The following is a 17961-nucleotide window of genomic DNA, read 5'->3' as shown; positions in this document are numbered from 1 at the left end:
GTACAGAATAAAAAAAGTAGAAGGAAGGAAAGCCAGGTACATTGCATAACCAGAAAATCAATACATATGTATATGAAAAATAATTGACAGAAGCAAGGTCTATCATTGGACCAACATATCACACTTCAGATTGGGGGGAACTAAGAACAGTTAGATGAACAGGGGGGTTATATATAATAGTGTCCCTGTTCCTCTCTATATTCTCCCCACCTAAACCATTTCATATGAATGGAAGAAGCGGAGAAGGAATACTTACAATCCATTGTCTCAAATAAAAAAATTACAGATAAGCAGTTCGGATTCTGTGGAATCTGAACCGCTCCAAACATTGGGGATCCGAGTCCGGGTGTTCCCTGCCTGACTCAGATCCCCGTTCGAGGCCGAGCCACAGCCTCCTGATGTTGGATTCTTGCGAGAGAATCCGACGTCAGGTCTCCTCTAGTGTAGGGCAGACCGCTGTGATAGCGGTCTGCCCTACACAGATCAAACACACAGCCGCCAGCGGCAGCTGAGTGTTTGTAATAGCAGCCAATGAGAGTCACACAGACTCTCATTGGCTGCTGCACGGAGGGAGCCGGTTGGAGCTCACTCATGAGCTCCGTCTTCCAGCTCCCTCCTCAGCGCGTGACAGCAGAGCAGACCGGACGGTGGCGGAAGCGGGGATTCAGGTAAGTTTTTTTTTTTTTTTATGTGTGTGTAAGGGGACATTAATGGGGAGTATACTACTACTGGGGGCCTGCTAAGTGGGGGGCCTGCTAATGAGGGGTATACTACTACTGGGGGTCTGCTAGTGGGGGGCACTACTGCTACTGAGGGCCTGCTAGTGGGGGGCATACTACTACTGGGGGCCTGCTAAGGGGGGCATATTACTACTGGGGGCCTGCTAATGGGGGCACTACTACTACTGGGGGCCTGCTAATGGGGGGGGCACTACTACTACTGGGGGCCTGCTAAGGGGGGGCACTACTACTACTGGGGGCCTGCTAAGGGGGGGCATACTACTACTGGGGGCCTGCTAAGGGGGGGCATACTACTACTGGGGGCCTGCTAAGGGGGGGCACTACTACTACTGGAGGCCTGCTAAGGGGGGGCATTACTACTACTGGAGGTCTGCTAAGGGGGGGCATACCACTACTGGGGGCATGTTAATGGTGGCACTACTGCTGGGGGCATGTTAATGGGGGCACTACTACTGGGGGCACTGCTACTGGGGGGCATACTACTTGGGGCATGCTAATGGGGGCACTACTACTGGGGACTTGCTAATGGGGGCACTACTACTGGGGGCACTGCTACTGGGGGGGCATACTACTGGGGGCATACTACTGGGGGCATGCTAATGGGGGGCATACTACTGGGGGGCATACTACTACTGGGAGCACTGTGTAAGGGACACCACTGCTGGGGGTATTGTATAAGTGGCACTACTACTGTGGGCATTGTATAAGGGGCATTACTACTGTGGGCATTGTATAAGGGGCATTACTACTGTGGGCTTTGTGTATAAGGGTCACTACTGTGGGCATTGTGTAAAAGGGGCACTACTGTGTGTCGTAACATAAATAAGAGATACTACTTTATGGTGTAATGTGAATCAGGGGCACTATGTGATGGAATGTGTATAAGATTGTGCACTGTGACTCCTTGGGCCGTAGCCCACTATGTAACGTACTGTGATTCTGCTGCCGTACCCCACTGGGTGGGTGCACTTCTTTTCATTTCTGCCACTGCTGTGTGGCAATGTTTAATAGATGTGCTTTAAATTGTGGTGTCTGTGCCACTGCGCCGCTGCTTTGTCGCTTAGTAACTAGTCAGCTCACTGCAACCTTTGGCCAATAATGTTGAAAACAATATTATAAGCTGTGAGGTGGTCTAAATTGACTATAAATGACTGGAAATTAATGTTATTGAGGTTAATGATACTCTAAGAAGAAAAAAAGGACCAATTTATGTGATTTTAGCTTTTTTTGTAAATTTTTGTGCAAAAAAATCCAAATCCAAAGCCAGTCACCGCAGTTTGGCGAATCCAAATCCAAAGCCGGGCGACGAATTAGAACCAAATCCAAATCCGGCAAAAATGGTCCGGCGCACATCCCTAATAAAAATGTTTTTGAACTTTATTTTTAATAATTGCAATATTGGGTAGAGAGGTGGTCTTCCATAAATGGGCGATAGAGGCTTTGGTGGCTACTAAAATATGACCCACAAGATATATATCTCCACGAAATAACCTCCCCGAGTAAAAGTGAAATTGTCCCCTGTATATTAAGAACCAGGATTGGCATTACAGAGCCCGGGTTGGTTATGCTCGTGAGGGGAGGCCTGAAGCTGGTCTATTGTTTTTGGGAACTTTCAGGCAGTGATATGTGCGAGTGCAGCACTGGCACTCCATTACATTGCCCGTGTTCTATCTTGTGAATGGGAAAACATCTGGATGTGAGATTGTCTTTACCGAGTAATAGTAAAGTAAGAAATATGTGAGTTTATCTATAGTCGCAGACTCGCGCCCTATTACATTTGTGAGTGTACATTATATCATACTTGCCTATCCTCCCGATTTGGTCGGGAGCCTCCCGAAAATCGGGTACCGCTCCTGACCTTCAGGGAAGGCAGGCAATCCTCCCGGCTGCCGCCCACCCCTCCTATCCCACCCGCAATTACCTTTGAATCCCCCACAGCGGGGGGCAGGTGATGCGATTCACGTTGAATAACGTCATTTTGGCCCCGCCCCCTGCTTCACAATGCCTGTAAAATCAGCAGTGGCAGAGCCAAAATGACGCGATAGCGTGGCCCCGCCCACAAATACTCATACTCTGGCCGGCCCCTCCTCCTTTTGCTGGCCACGCCCCCTGTCATACCGATCTGGCTGCTCCCTCCCGGAAGGGGCAGCCAGAAAGTCGGCAAGCCTGCATTATATCTGGCCCTTACTGTTTTAAATATTTTTTGAAGAATGGAATGTGATATTGGGCCTGAAGCAGAGTTGTCCAAACCACAGGTGGAAATTGCGTCCACTAAAAAGGCCACAATTGCAGCCATTTGCAAAGAGGCCACTATGTTAATACGCATGCCTGTTGACAACAGTGGCATATGTGTGCCAGGCATATGTTTTAAACCATTTTAAGTACAACAAACACTTTTGCTATTTTTCATCAATTAAACTTAAAAAGAACTCCTCTGTAATACAGCAGAAACCACTGCCAGTCTCATGTATGGAAAAAAAAGGTTTGGCTTAAACAAGCACACAAAGACCTAATATATCTGGATCTCTATTGCAGGTCACATTCATCATTATCATCCACTACTTGTACCTGCTCCCGATAAAATACAGCTTTCTTTCCAGTCTGCCTGTGTTCCAAATTACGCAAATATGTCCTTACTGTATTCCGCCCACATTAGAACACTCCCAACCCAGCTATACTGCTGCAAGCAGGTGTCAGACTCACACAAATATGCATGAGTGCCATTGTTCTGCGCAGAGCAATGTGTCCAAATATGCTATGCCAACTGGCAGGGTTGGATTAAGGCTTATGGAGGCCCCCTAAGTATCTAAGTTGTGTGGGCCCCTCTAATACAATTGACATCCTGTCATTGTCCCCCATATGCCCAACAGTGCCTCTTGTGTGATATACTGTTCCCCCCCCAATGGCCCTGAGTACTCATCTGCCAAGGCTGGCAACTCTTGAATGCTTCCGGCTCTATGTTCTTCACGGATGTGATGTGTCACTTAATGCTGATGAGTGGACTTGGGAGCCGCCCTGCACTGTATGCAGCACTGGTTGTGTGTGCAGAAGACAGAGCCATGGCAGCCCAAACCGGAAACAGGTGCAGCTGGACACCTATTCTCTGCATTTGCAGGGTCACACCGACCCTGTGTAGCGGCCCCTCTGTGTGGGTGGGCCCTGGGGTAACCTCCTCTGTCACCACCCCCTTAATCCAGCTCTGCCAACTGGTGGTGTACTTGATTGTCATCAGGTCCAATGTGTTTACAGTATGTGATGTGATTGGTAACTAATTATATATTCTGTATTGTCAGGTTTAAAAGTCCATATGGAAGATTGGTCTGTTAAAGCAACTGAATTAAGAAGATGTCTGATGGATCTGTACAGTGATTCTAACTTCAGGAAATTAGCACCATTTCCGGGTTCCTCCCATGTTTCTGTCGATCTCAGTTCATTGTTTGCAGACATCTCTGTTGGGTTGAAGGACACCAGAAATCATATAGTGCGGCAGCTCACATTTCCGGATATTCTGTTTGAGCTGAGGGACATCACTATGATAGAAGGAGAAGCTGGCAGTGGGAAAACAGCTCTGCTCAGGAAGATTGCCATTCTCTGGGCCTCCGGGAGGTGTCCTGTCCTCAGCAGGTTCAGCCTCGTGTTTTATATCTCTCTATCCTCCACTGAGAGCCATCATTCTCTGAGTGACATCATTTGCAAGCAACTGCTGGGATCCACAACATCTCTTACTGAAGAGACTCTGGGGGACATCATACAGCAATTAAAGAATCAGGCCCTATTTCTCCTGGATGACTATGGTACGATGGACTCCACTCCAGGATCCACAGAAGAACTTATACTGAAGAATCCCTGGAACAGAGTGAGTCTGGCTGTCACAGTGAGAACTGACAAGGGGTGGAAGCTGCGTCAATATGCGAGGAACATAATGAGCATCCAGGCCTTCCCCCTCTCTAGCTCAATATATATTTTTAGGCAGCTCTTGTCACACAATATGTCATACATTGAGAGCTTTTTTGTGAAAATGAGTTTTTCTGAATCAATTCAGGCTGCTTTAAAAACACCCCTTTTTAGCTTCTCTCTCTGTATATTTTCGGTGCAAGACCCAAATGAAAAAATAGCAGGAGACATAGCTATATGCAAGTCTTATCTGATGCACATCATGCTCAATCATCCCAATGAGACAGAGAGACTCCAATCTGTGCTCATGTCATGTGGAGAACTTGCTCTGAGGGGCCTCTTCCAATCACACTTTGAATTCACTCATAAGGACCTTGATGAATCTGGTGTGAATACCAATGATGCTCTCCAATTTGGAATATTGAGTATGTTCACATCACAAAGACTCCACCCCATTTTCAAGTTCTTCCACCCCACGCTCCAGGAGTTTTTGGCTGGGCGTAGGATGCATGAACTTCTGCAATCTGGAGACGGAGCAGAAAATGAAAGAGGTTTGTCATACCTGCAGGAAATTAATACCTTCTTAAAAGTTGTTGGCCGCTACAACTATTTCTTGAAGCACTCATGCACGCATTCTCCTGAAACGACGAAGATGATCATTTCACACCTGTTCAGCTTGCTGAATTCTAGTGAGGCATTTGATTGTCAGAGAGAGACAAAGCTTTACCTGGAACACCACCCTGAGCTAGTGGAATTAGAACAAGTATTGACTTTTACAACTACCTTCGATTTAGGCTTCCGCAATGTATATGTGATCAATGTGTTACTGGAGTTTGCTGTTAACGTAGCCAATGAGAGTAAATACATGACTTCCTGTGCTCCCATCATTTTGCAGTTTCTCAAAGGAAAACCCATTATGGTTACTTTGCAAATTCCACAATTTTGGCTGTTTGCATTTCTGCACAGGTATCCAGAAGGACTGCAGTTAATACAAAGCCTGGAGATAGTTGTACCTCACAGTCTACATGATTCAAGCCATGAGTTTTGGAACACAGAAAGCTTTGCATCAATGTGGAATGTACCCACGGTGGATATAGACTATTCCAATGCATTTACACTTGTTTCAGATACTCTGGGAAAGAAACCAAAATTTAAGGAAGCAAGTGTAAAAATTGCCGACCTTTCCACATTTTGCTTCAGCCAGGATATTCATAAAATTTCTGTGCTAAGAATTAAATCATATGATCGTCCGGTAGAGAATGAAAACATCTTGGTTAATATCATGGCTTTCTGCAGTGTCTCCATTCACATTGAACTGGACTTAATGAATTGCCCAGGATTTCTAAACAGTATCTCGCCATGTTTTGATCAATACAAAGAGTCCATTATGAAGTGCAGCATAAAATCTATAGAGCTGACGAGAGAAGAACAAGAACTGATCACACATCTGTCTTCCCTGCAAACTCTGCATCTAACTGTCAAACCACTACCAGGTAAATCCTGTTATTAAAAGATTAGGTTAGACAAAAATACCTTTAGTTTCATCAAAAGAACAGTATACCATATAATACATTCCTAATCCAAAATACAAATATAGATAAGTAATAACTTAGAAATGTGGAAAATGAAAATAGATTAAATCTTTTATGAGGCTTTAAGTCTTCTGAGGCATTTCAACAGAGTATAACAGGCAATTAAATCAGTCTGAATCAGGACTGCCATGGAGTCCCAGGCAGAGAGGAGTGCCCCAGAGTCATTGCCAGATTAAGGTCCACATGGGCCTGGAGCTGAAATTTATGAAGGGCCTATTGTGTGCCGTGACAGTCATTGTGACTAATGATGTTGGGGTGTTGCTTGCACAGGGGTGTGGCTACCATCTACCTTGAACCACCTCAATATCCCTTCCCATCCCAACACCATTCACATGCATGTAGGCATTAAGTACACCGGTATGCATGTAGAAGATTGCAAAGGACAGCTCTCTCAGTAAGAGGTGTTCTTTGCGAATGAGGGATTTCTAAGGTCTATGACCCAGGAGTCCCGCCTGCATCCTTTGCATGTGCAGAAGGACGCATGCACTGCAGGGGAGTTCTGGGAGGGATCCGATTGGATTCCTCTCACATCCATTTGCAATTAGAAACCCCTAGGCTTCTATAGGGTAAAGCCATGTGCATATGAGAAATGCGGTCAAACCCCGAAAACGGCATTTTCGGGGATTTGACCTCGTTTTTTTTATTTTGCTGCATCCCGCCCCCGATTTCTCCACCCTTCCCTGCTGTCCTCCTCCTCCCCCCACTGTCGGAGCTCTGTGCTCTCTCAGGACGCTATTATGGCCACATCTTAATGCCTGTTAAGGGTGGCCCTAATAGCAGACCAATCAGAAAAGGGGTCTGGGATTAGTGGCACGGCCAGAGGGAAGAGATAAGCTTTATACCCCTATGCTGGATATGAAAAAATTTTAAACATTGCCATTACTCTGTGATAACAAAACCATCGACCATTTGGTGGTTAGCCAACCCTAATTAATACTGTATACTCTTATCACCTCTTTGGCCATTCCGGGGGGCTTATGAATACTGTGGCATGCAAGCTGCAGTCATTATGGGAACCTCTGCAAGTCTTCCCGTTTTATTAAAGCAGCAATCATTTTAAAGGCAAAACTGGTTTTCCCTTTAAAATTATTGCTGCTTTAAACATACGGGAAGAATCACAGGAGTACCTGCAGGGGCTGCAGTTCGCATCCTATGACATAAGTCCCCAGGTCTCTTCTAGGTATTTTAAGCCCAGTATCAGAGCCACAAAAAAATAGGAAAAAAGGTTTTTGTTTTTTTATATAACAAAAAAAACCCAACATAATAAAGCATTTCTTTTTTCATTTCTTCATTTGTCCAGTATCAGACAATTCAATTATTTGCGAGGGAGACAAGTTGCTGTCACAATGGTGTAGAAACACTGTCAACAGCAGCCATTCATTGCTCCTCTTGCGGCATGATCTCAAAACTGGCCTCCCTGATTTTTTGTACACAGCCCTGTGTGTTGCGGCATACTGCCCAGACTTGCGGGAGTGAGTTTTTTTAATCTACCCCTTAGATTAAAAATGTACTAATCACTTGCTTCAGTTGCTCAATAAAAGCGATTACACTCATAAGCTTGCACTTACCTGCCATCTTCAATTACAGTAATGTTGCGGTGAACACGACAGTCACTCCATCCACTGTGCTTCCGATCGGCCACTGGCAGGACAACTTCAGCATAAGAGAAAGAGAAAGTGTAAGATGGGAAGTAGGACTGGAAGAAGAAGGTGCAGGGCAAGAAAAAAAGTATAAGGGGTACAGGAGGATAATGTGTGTTGGGGCATGTGGCAGAAGATGGTTGGGAGAGATAGATGCAATAATGGGGCAAAGCAGAAAGGTGAGCACAGACAGGGTAAGTACAGAGAGTCTGAAAAAGACAGAGTAAGAGCAGAGGGGCTGGCACAGACAAGGGAATGGCGGAGACGCAAGCACAGACGGGATGGGCAGAGTGGCAGGTACAGATATGAGAGGAGCAGAATGTCTGGCACAGATATGAGAAGAACATAATGGCTGGCACAGACATTAGAAAAGCAGATAGGCTGGCACAAACAAGTACCGGCAGAAGCTGATGTAGACAGTAGAAGGGTAAAGAGGTGGGCACACTACAGGTAAGGGCAGGGAGACTGTTGCAGAATGGTAGCTAGCATTAAGGCTAGTACAGCCAGGATAGGATCATAATGGCTGGTTCAGACAGAACAGCAGAAAGAATGGTCAGAAAGGTTGGTGCAGACAGGAGAAGTGCAGAGAGAGTGGTACAGGCAAAAAAAGGGCAGAGAGGCTGGCATATGCAGGAAAAGAGCAGATAGGCTAGCATTTGCAGGAAAAGGGAAGAGGCTGGCATAGGTAGGGAAAGTGCAATGGGACTACAGTAGCATAGGCTGGAAAGGGGCAGTGAGGTTGGCTTAGTCAGGCAAAGTAAGAAGGGCTAGCATAAGCAGGAGAAGCGCAGAGAGACTGGCATAGTTAGGAAAAGGGTAGATAGGCTGGCATAGATAGGAAAAGGACAGGAGGCTGGCATAGAGAGGAAAGGGGCAGGAGGCTAGCATAGACAGGAAAAAGGGCAGGGGGTTGGCATAGGCTGGAAAAGGGCAGATAGGCTGGCATAGACAGGAAAATGGCAGGAGGTTAGCATAGACAGGAAAAACGGCAGGAGGCTGCATAGGTAGGAAAATTGCAGAGGGTCTAACATATGCTGGAAGGGGTAGAGGGTCTAACATATGCTGGAAAGGGGCAGAGGGGCTGGCATTGGCTGGAAAATGGCAGAGGGGCTGGCACAGTAGGAGAGAGAGGGGAAGGAAGTTACAGATATATATATACTTACCTTTGCCTTGTTCCATGTGCAGGGGAGCACAGAAGTGTTCTTAGACGCTGCAAGCCAGTGGAGCAGGCTGCAAATGAATGAAGCAGCATGTGGCTGCATTTAAAACCACTTAACTGGCTGAACACAGGGCCTGATTCAGAGCCGCTCGTTAGCGGCCGCTCGTTCGCTCTGAGCGATGTTCACACAACTGCGAATGCGTATGGATCGTAATGCGCATGCGCAAACCAGTCATTGCGGTCGGAAATCGTGCGCTCGCAAAACAGCGAGGGGCTGCTAATTTGATTGACAGAATGTATCGTTTGTGGGTGGTAACAGGGGAAGGCGCTTGAAAACGGGAGAGTGGAGATCCGAACGCAGGCGTGCCTAACGGTCAAAAGGGCGTTTAATGGGAGTGCATAATTAGTAAAGGAGCGTCATCGACCACGTCACTTGGTTGTCTTTTAGCCTGAACTGCTCGCAGTGCTTGTGGTAGGTTTTTCAGATGCCTTTCGATGTACCTGATTAATCTAATAAATACCGGAGATGACGTGTGATGCGAACGGCAAAGGGGCGTCTTTACAAAATAGCGAGCGCATTTTTCGTTCGCTCGCTCAGACATAGAGGCGTCAACAAACCGCAAAGAGCGAGCACTCAATTTAAATAGCCGGCCCCTTTTTTGGAACCACCGTCCGCAAATAGCGTCCGGGTCTGAATCAGGCCCACTGTCCTAAATCATTTGCACAAAACCTGGTCCTGTCTGCTTCCAGGCTTGGGCCTATTTTCATGGGAGGGCTTGGAGCTGAAGCTCCAACCGCCCCATTGTTAATCCGACCCTGCCCGGAGTGGCAGCAGTACAGATTTGTGCCAGGCCACAAGCTGATGACAGCTGCTGCACCAGCATGCAGACCATATTCGTAATGCCGCCAGTGCTGTTCTCAGCAGCCGGTCAAGTCACTGGCGTCTCCGAGCCCAACCCACCCCCTGCACGGCAGCCTCAGTAGAAGATAGGTTATGGCTACATTCCCTTCAGCAACAGCACTCTGACGTCATCAGTTTCTATCCACTTGGACATAGAGAGGGAACAGCCACATGTGGCGAGCGAAGCGAGCCTAATGCCCAAAGTGTGGCGAGCAAAGAGAGCCCGTGAGGGTACAAAATTCTACTATTGGTGGCCATATACTACAGTTGAGACAAAATACAAGCGTTGTCAGGGCATGGAACGGTATACAATTGGGTAGCCGGCTGCCTTAATACCGGCAGCCGGCTTCCCGACTGTCATATCCCGGTGAGGGATGAAATGTCAGGCATCGAGATGTAGACGCCTGACATTCCCCTGACGCCGGGAGACCAGCGCCCGGCATCCCGATCGAAGGGATGCCGGGCGCCGCGAGCGGACAGCCGCGGGCTTTAGGTGTAGGGCCCCCGGGGGGGACTTAGGGTCAGGCACCTCCCCGGGAGGGTTAGGGTTAGGCACCCCCGGGGGGGACTTAGGGTTAGGCACCCCCCCGGGGGATTTAGGTTTAGGCAGTGGGGAAGGGAGGGGGTTAGGCACTTAGAGGGGGGAATTAGGGTTAGGCACTTGGGGGGGAGGTTAGGGTTAGGCACCCCTAAGGAGGGTTAGGGTTAGGGGGTTAGGTTAGTATATACTTACCTATCCATGATCGGGATTTCCAGCGCTGTCGGGCTTACGCTGCCGGGAACTCTGCTGTTGTTGGGCTGTCACTGCCGGCAATCGAACCGCCGGCCATGGGGCCGGCGGTATTTCATACCGATTCCCATGGAACTGCACTTCTGCCCTCACTCATCGTCACGTAAGGGTGCTTTATCAGCCACGAAGGATAGGTGTAATCGGTTTATCTCAGCGAGTACAGTTCGGAGTACCGCCTGGTAACAGGCTGCACTCTGTGACAAGGGACCACAAGTAGGAAGCTGGTGCTGTTTGCATGTAACCCATCTGGTGGAAAAGTCATTGTAGTTTTATATATTCTACAAATATATATATATTAGGGGTGTGCACCGGCCACTTTTCGTGTTTTGGTTTTGGATCTGGATCTTTCTTCGTGTTTTGGATCTGGATTGGTTTTGCCAAAACCACCCTTCCGTGTTTTGGGTTCTGGGTTTTGTGTTTTGGATCTGTATTTTTTTTTAAAAAAGCATAAAAACAGCTAAAATCACAGAATTTGTGGGTTTTTCTGCTCCTATGCTATTATTAACCTCAATAACCTTAATTTCCACTCATTTCCAGTCTATTCTGAACACCTCACACCTCACAATAGTGTTTTTATGTCCAAAAGGTTGCACCGAGGTAGCTGGATGACTATGCTAAGAGATACGAGTGGGCGGCACAAACACGTGGTCCATCTAGGAGTGGCACTGCAGTGGCAGACAGGATGGCAGTTTGAAAAACTAGGCCCCAAACTATACATAATGCAAAGAAAAAAAAGAGGTGCAAGATGGAATTGTCCTTGGGCCCTCCCACCCACCCTTATGTTGTATAAACAGGACATGCACACTTTAACAAACCAAACATTTCAGCGCCAGGGTCTGCCACACAACTGTGGCTGAAATGATTGGTTCGTTTGGGCCCCCACAAAACAAGCTGGCAATTAATCTGTCCCTGCACAAACTGGCTCTACGGAGGCAAGATGTCGTCCTCATCCTCCTCATCCACCGATTCCTCACCCTCTTCAGTGTTGTGTACATCCTCATCCTCACAGAGTATTAATTCGTCCCCGCTGGAATCCACAACCACAGGTCCCTCTGTACGTTGTGGAGGCTGGTCTCCCTGGAAGAGTTGATAATACATTTTATGAACATCATCTTCTCCACATTTTGTGGAAGCAACCTCCTACGCCTTTCGCTGACAAGGTTCCCGGCTGCACTAAACACTCTTTCGGAGTACACAATGGAGGGGGGGCAACTCAGGTAAAATAGAGCCAATTTGTACAGGGACCTCCAAATTGCTTCTTTTTCCTGCCAGTACAGGTACGGACTGTCTGACATGCCTACTTGGATGCTGTCACCGATGTAATCCTTTAACAGACAGACGCACGCTTGTCGCTGCTGCTTTGAGGATGCAAGTGCGGCTACAGCCCACACAATTCACAAAGACAGAAAAAAGAAGAAGAATATTTTTATTGTTTGTGTAGCACACTTTGAGGGTGTCACCACCCTTTAACAGACAGACGCACGCTTGTCGCTGCTGCTTTGAGGATGCAAGTGCAGCTACAGCCCACACAATTCGCAAAGACAGAAAAAAAAAGAATATTTTTATTGTTTGTGTAGCACACTTTGAGAGTTACACCACCCTTTAACAGACAGACGCACGCTTGTCGCTGCTGCTTTGAGGATGCAAGTGCGGCTACATCTCACACAAGTCACAAACACATTAAAAAAATAGTTTTTTTTTTTTTGGAGCACTTTGAGAGTTACACCACCCTTTAACAGACAGACGCACGCTTGTCGCTGCTGCTTTGAGGATGCAAGTGCGGCTACAGCCCACACAATTCACAAAGACAGAAAAAAGAAGAACAATATTTTTATTGTTTGTGTAGCACACTTTGAGGGTGTCACCACCCTTTAACAGACAGACGCACGCTTGTCGCTGCTGCTTTGAGGACAGTATCATATGCAATGACAGTAGACTTGTCAGAAATTGTTGGCACGTCCTTCAGTCCGGACCAGATGTCCAAACCAGCCCTTGACTTATGACACAGGCGCACGCTTGGCGCTGCTACTATGTTGATGCACGTGCGGCTACATCGCACACAAGTCACAAACACATTAAAAAAATAGTTTTTTATTTTTTGGAGCACTTTGAGGGTTACACCACCCTTTAACAGACAGACGCACGCTTGTCGCTGCTGCTTTGAGGATGCAAGTGCGGCTACAGCCCACACAATTCACAAAGACAGAAAAAAGAAGAATATTTTTATTGTTTGTGTAGCACACTTTGAGGGTGTCACCACCCTTTAACAGACAGACGCACGCTTGTCGCTGCTGCTTTGAGGATGCAAGTGCGGCTACAGCCCTCACAATTCACAAAGACAGAAAAAAGAAGAATATTTTTATTGTTTGTGTAGCACACTTTGAGGGTGTCACCACCCTTTAACAGACAGACGCACGCTTGTCGCTGCTGCTTTGAGGATGCAAGTGCGGCTACAGCCCTCACAATTCACAAAGACAGAAAAAAGAAGAATATTTTTATTGTTTGTGTAGCACACTTTGAGGGTGTCACCACCCTTTAACAGACAGATGCACGCTTGTCGCTGCTGCTTTGAGGATGCAAGTGCGGCTACAGCCCACACAATTCACAAAGACAGAAAAAAGAAGAATATTTTTATTGTTTGTGTAGCACACTTTGAGGGTGTCACCACCCTTTAACAGACAGACGCACGCTTGTCGCTGCTGCTTTAAGGATGCAGGTGCGGCTACAGCCCACACATTTCACAAAGACAGAAAAAAAAGAACAATATTTTTATTGTTTGTGTAGCACACTTTGAGGGTGTCACCACCCTTTAACAGACAGACGCACGCTTGTCGCTGCTGCTTTAAGGATGCAGGTGCGGCTACAGCCCACACATTTCACAAAGACAGAAAAAAAAAGAACAATATTTTTATTGTTTGTGTAGCACACTTTGAGGGTGTCACCACCCTTTAACAGACAGACGCACGCTTGTCGCTGCAGCTTTAAGGATGCAGGTGCGGCTACAGCCCACACATTTCACAAAGACAGAAAAAAGAAGAAGAATATTTTTATTGTTTGTGGAGCGCACTTTGAGGGTTACACCATCCTTTAACAGACAGACGCACGCTTGTCGCTGCTGCTTTGAGGATGCAGGTGGAATCTAGACGGGATTTGGAACCGGGGACACACTATCTCCATCAATTGTCTAAATCCCACTGCACTAATGGCAGATACCGGACGCACGTCTAACACCAACATAGCAGTCAAGGCCTCAGTTATACGTTTTGCTTCAGGATGACTGCTGTCGTACTTCATCCTCATCGCTAGGGACTGTTGGAGGGTCAATTGTTTAGTAAAAGTAATGATGTTCCTACTTCCTCTCTGGGATGATGAACAACTCCCAGCAGCAGCAACAGCACTAGGAGGAAGTGGTTCTTGATCTTTCCCTATTTTATTTTTATCGGAGAAAGTTTGGTCCTCCATTTATGTTATATTGATATATACGTGCGGCTAAAGCGCACACAAACACAGAAAATATTTTTTTATTTTTGCTGGAGAGTAGTGCACTTTGTGGGTTACACCACCCTTTAAGAAATGAGCCAGCCGGCTCTTTACTTATGGGACACAGGCGCACGCTTGGCGCTGCTCCTTTGTTGATGCACGTGCAGCCACAGTGCACACAAGTCACAAACACAGAAAATATTATTTTTTTTGGTTTGGACTGGAGTGTACTTTGGGGGTTACAGCACCCTTTCACGGTCAAGCCAGCCGGCCCTTTACTTATGACACAGGCGCACGCTTGGCACTACTTTGTTGATGCACGTGCGGCTACTGCGCACACAATTCACAAACACAGAAAATAATTTTTTTTTTGGTTTGGACTGGAGTGTACTTTGGGGGTTACAGCACCCTTTAACGGTCAAGCCAGCCGGCCCTTTACTTATGACACAGGCGCACGCTTGGCACTACTTTGTTGATGCACGTGCGGCTACTGCGCACACAATTCACAAACACAGAAAATTATTTTTTTTTTGGTTTGGACTGGAGTGTACTTTGGGGGTTACAGCACCCTTTAACGGTCAAGCCAGCCGGCCCTTTACTTATGACACAGGCGCACGCTTGGCACTACTTTGTTGATGCACGTGCGGCTACTGCGCACACAATTCACAAACACACAAAAAATATTATTTTTTTAGCACTTGGGGGGAGCACCCCTGATGGACAGAGCACCCCCTGGACAACACTACAGCACCCCTTTAGGACTGGGACACTGCACAGGACTTTGGAGTGGACACAGCCCCTATGGAGAACTGACTGAACAACACAGTCCAGCCAGCCCCTATGGACTTTGAAGTAGTGGACACAGCCCCTATTAACAACAGCAGCACAGCACAACACAGCCAGCCCCTATGGACTTTGAAGTAGTGGACAACAGCAGCACAGCGCAGCACAGCACAGCACAGCACAACACTACTCTGCACTACACTACACTACACTACACTACACTACACTACACTACACTACACAGCCCAGCCAGCCCTAACTCCCACCCTCCCTCTTCACTGTCCATAGCCGAGTGAGAAAATGGCGCCGACGCGGGTACCTTTTATAGGATCCAAAACCCGCGAGACTCAGAAGGCGGGATGATGACGTTTTGCCTCGATTTCAGATCCGAGTCAGGCGGGAAAAGTCGAGCTCGGATCTGCCTCGGATCGGGGGGGATCGGGGGGGTTCGGATTTCAGAAATCCGAACCCGGTCACCCCTAATATATATATACACACACAGAGAGAGAGAGATATTCCATGATGGCAGTACGCAGAATAAATATACAGGCAGGCTGGATTACCAACGTTTCAATGCTTTATGTATTGCATTTCTTCTTCAGGTTCCATAGGGTCCACAGGAATTACCTTGGGATATATAGTTGGACAGCATCCATTGCACGAAACAGCAGAGCTTTGGAGCTCCCAGCATGCACTGGTCCTCCTCCCTATATACCCCGCCCCCAGCCACAGGCATTCAGTTTTTTTGTTAGGTGCGTGGCAAGATGCACCTGTTATAACAGCTTTTTTCTTTTATGTTACCTTAAATTTATGAAACTTCAGAGTTTAGCGGTATTAGTCTCAATAATGATGCTCTACTGCGGTTCCATCTGCCTCCGCCGACGCTGAAACACCAGTTTCGCTGTAAGCCCATAGCTTCTCGGCAGGCCTCAGCGTGGCTTAGCCCGGTCCGGGACTGCGGTCGGGTAAACGGACTGAGGTTGGGTAAACAGAGATGTCGGGTAAGGATTTCTCTCTGGGAATTATGCACAAAGCAGTCCCTAGCCTCTGGTGTTGAGACGCGCTAGAGGCCGCTGCGGGTAAAAGACGCTCTGCAATTCCTGAATAAGGCGGCCAGGACCACATCGTCTGTTGCCGGGGAAGGGTGGTAAGATGAACTAGTCAATGTCTTATTATCTTGTAGTGCAGCATCCCCGGCCGTCAAAAATCGCAGCTTAGGAGAGATAAGGCGCTCCTCCCTCCAGACGCCAACTTCCGGGTACAGTTTCCCATGTCTGGTATAAATGACCACCTCATGTGTGAGACGCGCGCAGTTCAGCGTCTGTCCACGGCTGTAGCGTTTGGTCTCAGAAGTTTGGTCTGTCTCTCTATATACCTCTCCCTTGGGTTTGCCATATAGCGTACTCTATATCCTACCATCCCCCTCCAGGGGCCGGTTTAGTTGATTGAGTCCATATTGCTGTAGCAATTGCACGTCTTTTTGCATTGGAATGTGGCTGTATGCCAGCTGCTGTATGCACACTGAATAAGTGCTCCAATATTGGAATATTTAGACCATCTACAGAGAGCTGGACAGATAAACTGACACACTGTATACTGGTTCCACATGTCACTTGAAACCTCAAAAAAGGTCAGAGATGGAAACTTTCCATGGTGTAAACCTGTATTTTTAATTCAATAATTTTTTATTGACATTTTTTAACATACATACAAAACAAAAACAGAATATACAGCAATTAAGCAGGATTAAATATGGAAAATAAATATAGCATACAATGAGCAAGTGTGTAATATTGCACATAATAGTATATTATGGTATAGAATAACAGGATATATGGAATACTCTTCATATATATTTAGAACAAAAGGGACTCGAAGGCGCCATTCGAGCGCATAAAAGATAAGAGAAATACAGTATTCAAAATAAAGTGATACATACAACCTGCCGCAACTAGCTTAAACATAAAATTGCATATCAAAATATAGAGTAAGATCAAAATAATAAAACATCCACATCTACCCAAATATCAAAATAAAACATATATCCCTAAAAAATAAAAATAATTATTAAAACAACCCCTTCCCTGGACCCCCCACCCTGTATAACCTAACCCCAACTCAGGCATACTTGGATCCCTAAATACTCCCCAAACACACTAAGCTACCCTAACTACCCTACACTACATAACCCCCCCATCCAGAAATACAGGATAACAGAAACCCATGTATCTGATGAGAGCAATAAACTAATGACCCTAAGCTAGGTTCTGCCCAGCTCTCCCTCATTTTACTTGAATGGTGTTTCTTCCATATAAAATACATAGCATTATACTTCTATATAAGAAAACCAAATTAGCAGAGTAATTAAGTAATTCAAACAACTGGATAAATAATAATAAACAAAAATAAAATATCCAAAGAGCAAAATATTAGGATTCAAAATATTAATCCTAATCTGGCCAGGCCTCAGCCTTTTGTAGGATTATATAAATAGTCCCATCCCCATCTCCCCAAGAACACACTATGGAGCATGGAAGCAATAAATACTGTAAACTTTCTGCCAGCGGAGAGTAGATAAAAAGGGTCATGAAGTACTGCAAGGATAAATCCCGGAACTTTAACTTGTCATTTGGAAGTGAAGAACGGATCTCTGTAAATACCTCATCAAATTTGAAACATCCATAAACCGAGAGGGCATCAGAATCAGAGGTAAACACAGACCTCGGACAGGATATATCCAAATGTTGCACTGTAGCGGGAGACATGCGGACAGCAGCTGCAGAACTCACAGACACGATCATCACATCCTCAAGCTTGGTAAGCAGCCTTAATTAATAGCCTGGATAATTTGCTGCATAGAACTAGCCATCTTTGAGGTACGTAGCCACTGGTGTAGTAGTCTCAGCAAGACAGGATAACCTGAGCAGCAGCCAGGAGGGAAATCAGTGGCAAGGTGATGGTGGCTAGCACACCACCAGAGCT

At 46.5% G+C, this 17961-nt stretch overlaps 1 protein-coding gene across 2 annotated transcripts in view; it reads left to right on the top strand.

Annotated features, from left to right (window-relative positions):
• Positions 1-17961, top strand: part of LOC148509031 (baculoviral IAP repeat-containing protein 1-like) — a 109128-nt gene that overhangs the window by 53825 nt on the left and 37342 nt on the right. For both annotated transcript variants that reach the window (XM_088443774.1, XM_088443773.1), the window contains one exon: positions 4034-6127. In XM_088443774.1, the coding sequence (XP_088299900.1) occupies positions 4034-6127 (2094 nt within the window). The remainder of the gene's footprint in view (positions 1-4033; positions 6128-17961) is intronic.

Source organism: Taudactylus pleione, unplaced genomic scaffold, assembly GCF_031769625.1.
Source record: "Taudactylus pleione unplaced genomic scaffold, aTauple2 ptg000333l, whole genome shotgun sequence".
NCBI lineage: Eukaryota > Metazoa > Chordata > Amphibia > Anura > Myobatrachidae > Taudactylus > Taudactylus pleione.
This window is presented reverse-complemented; position numbering and strand designations above follow the sequence as displayed.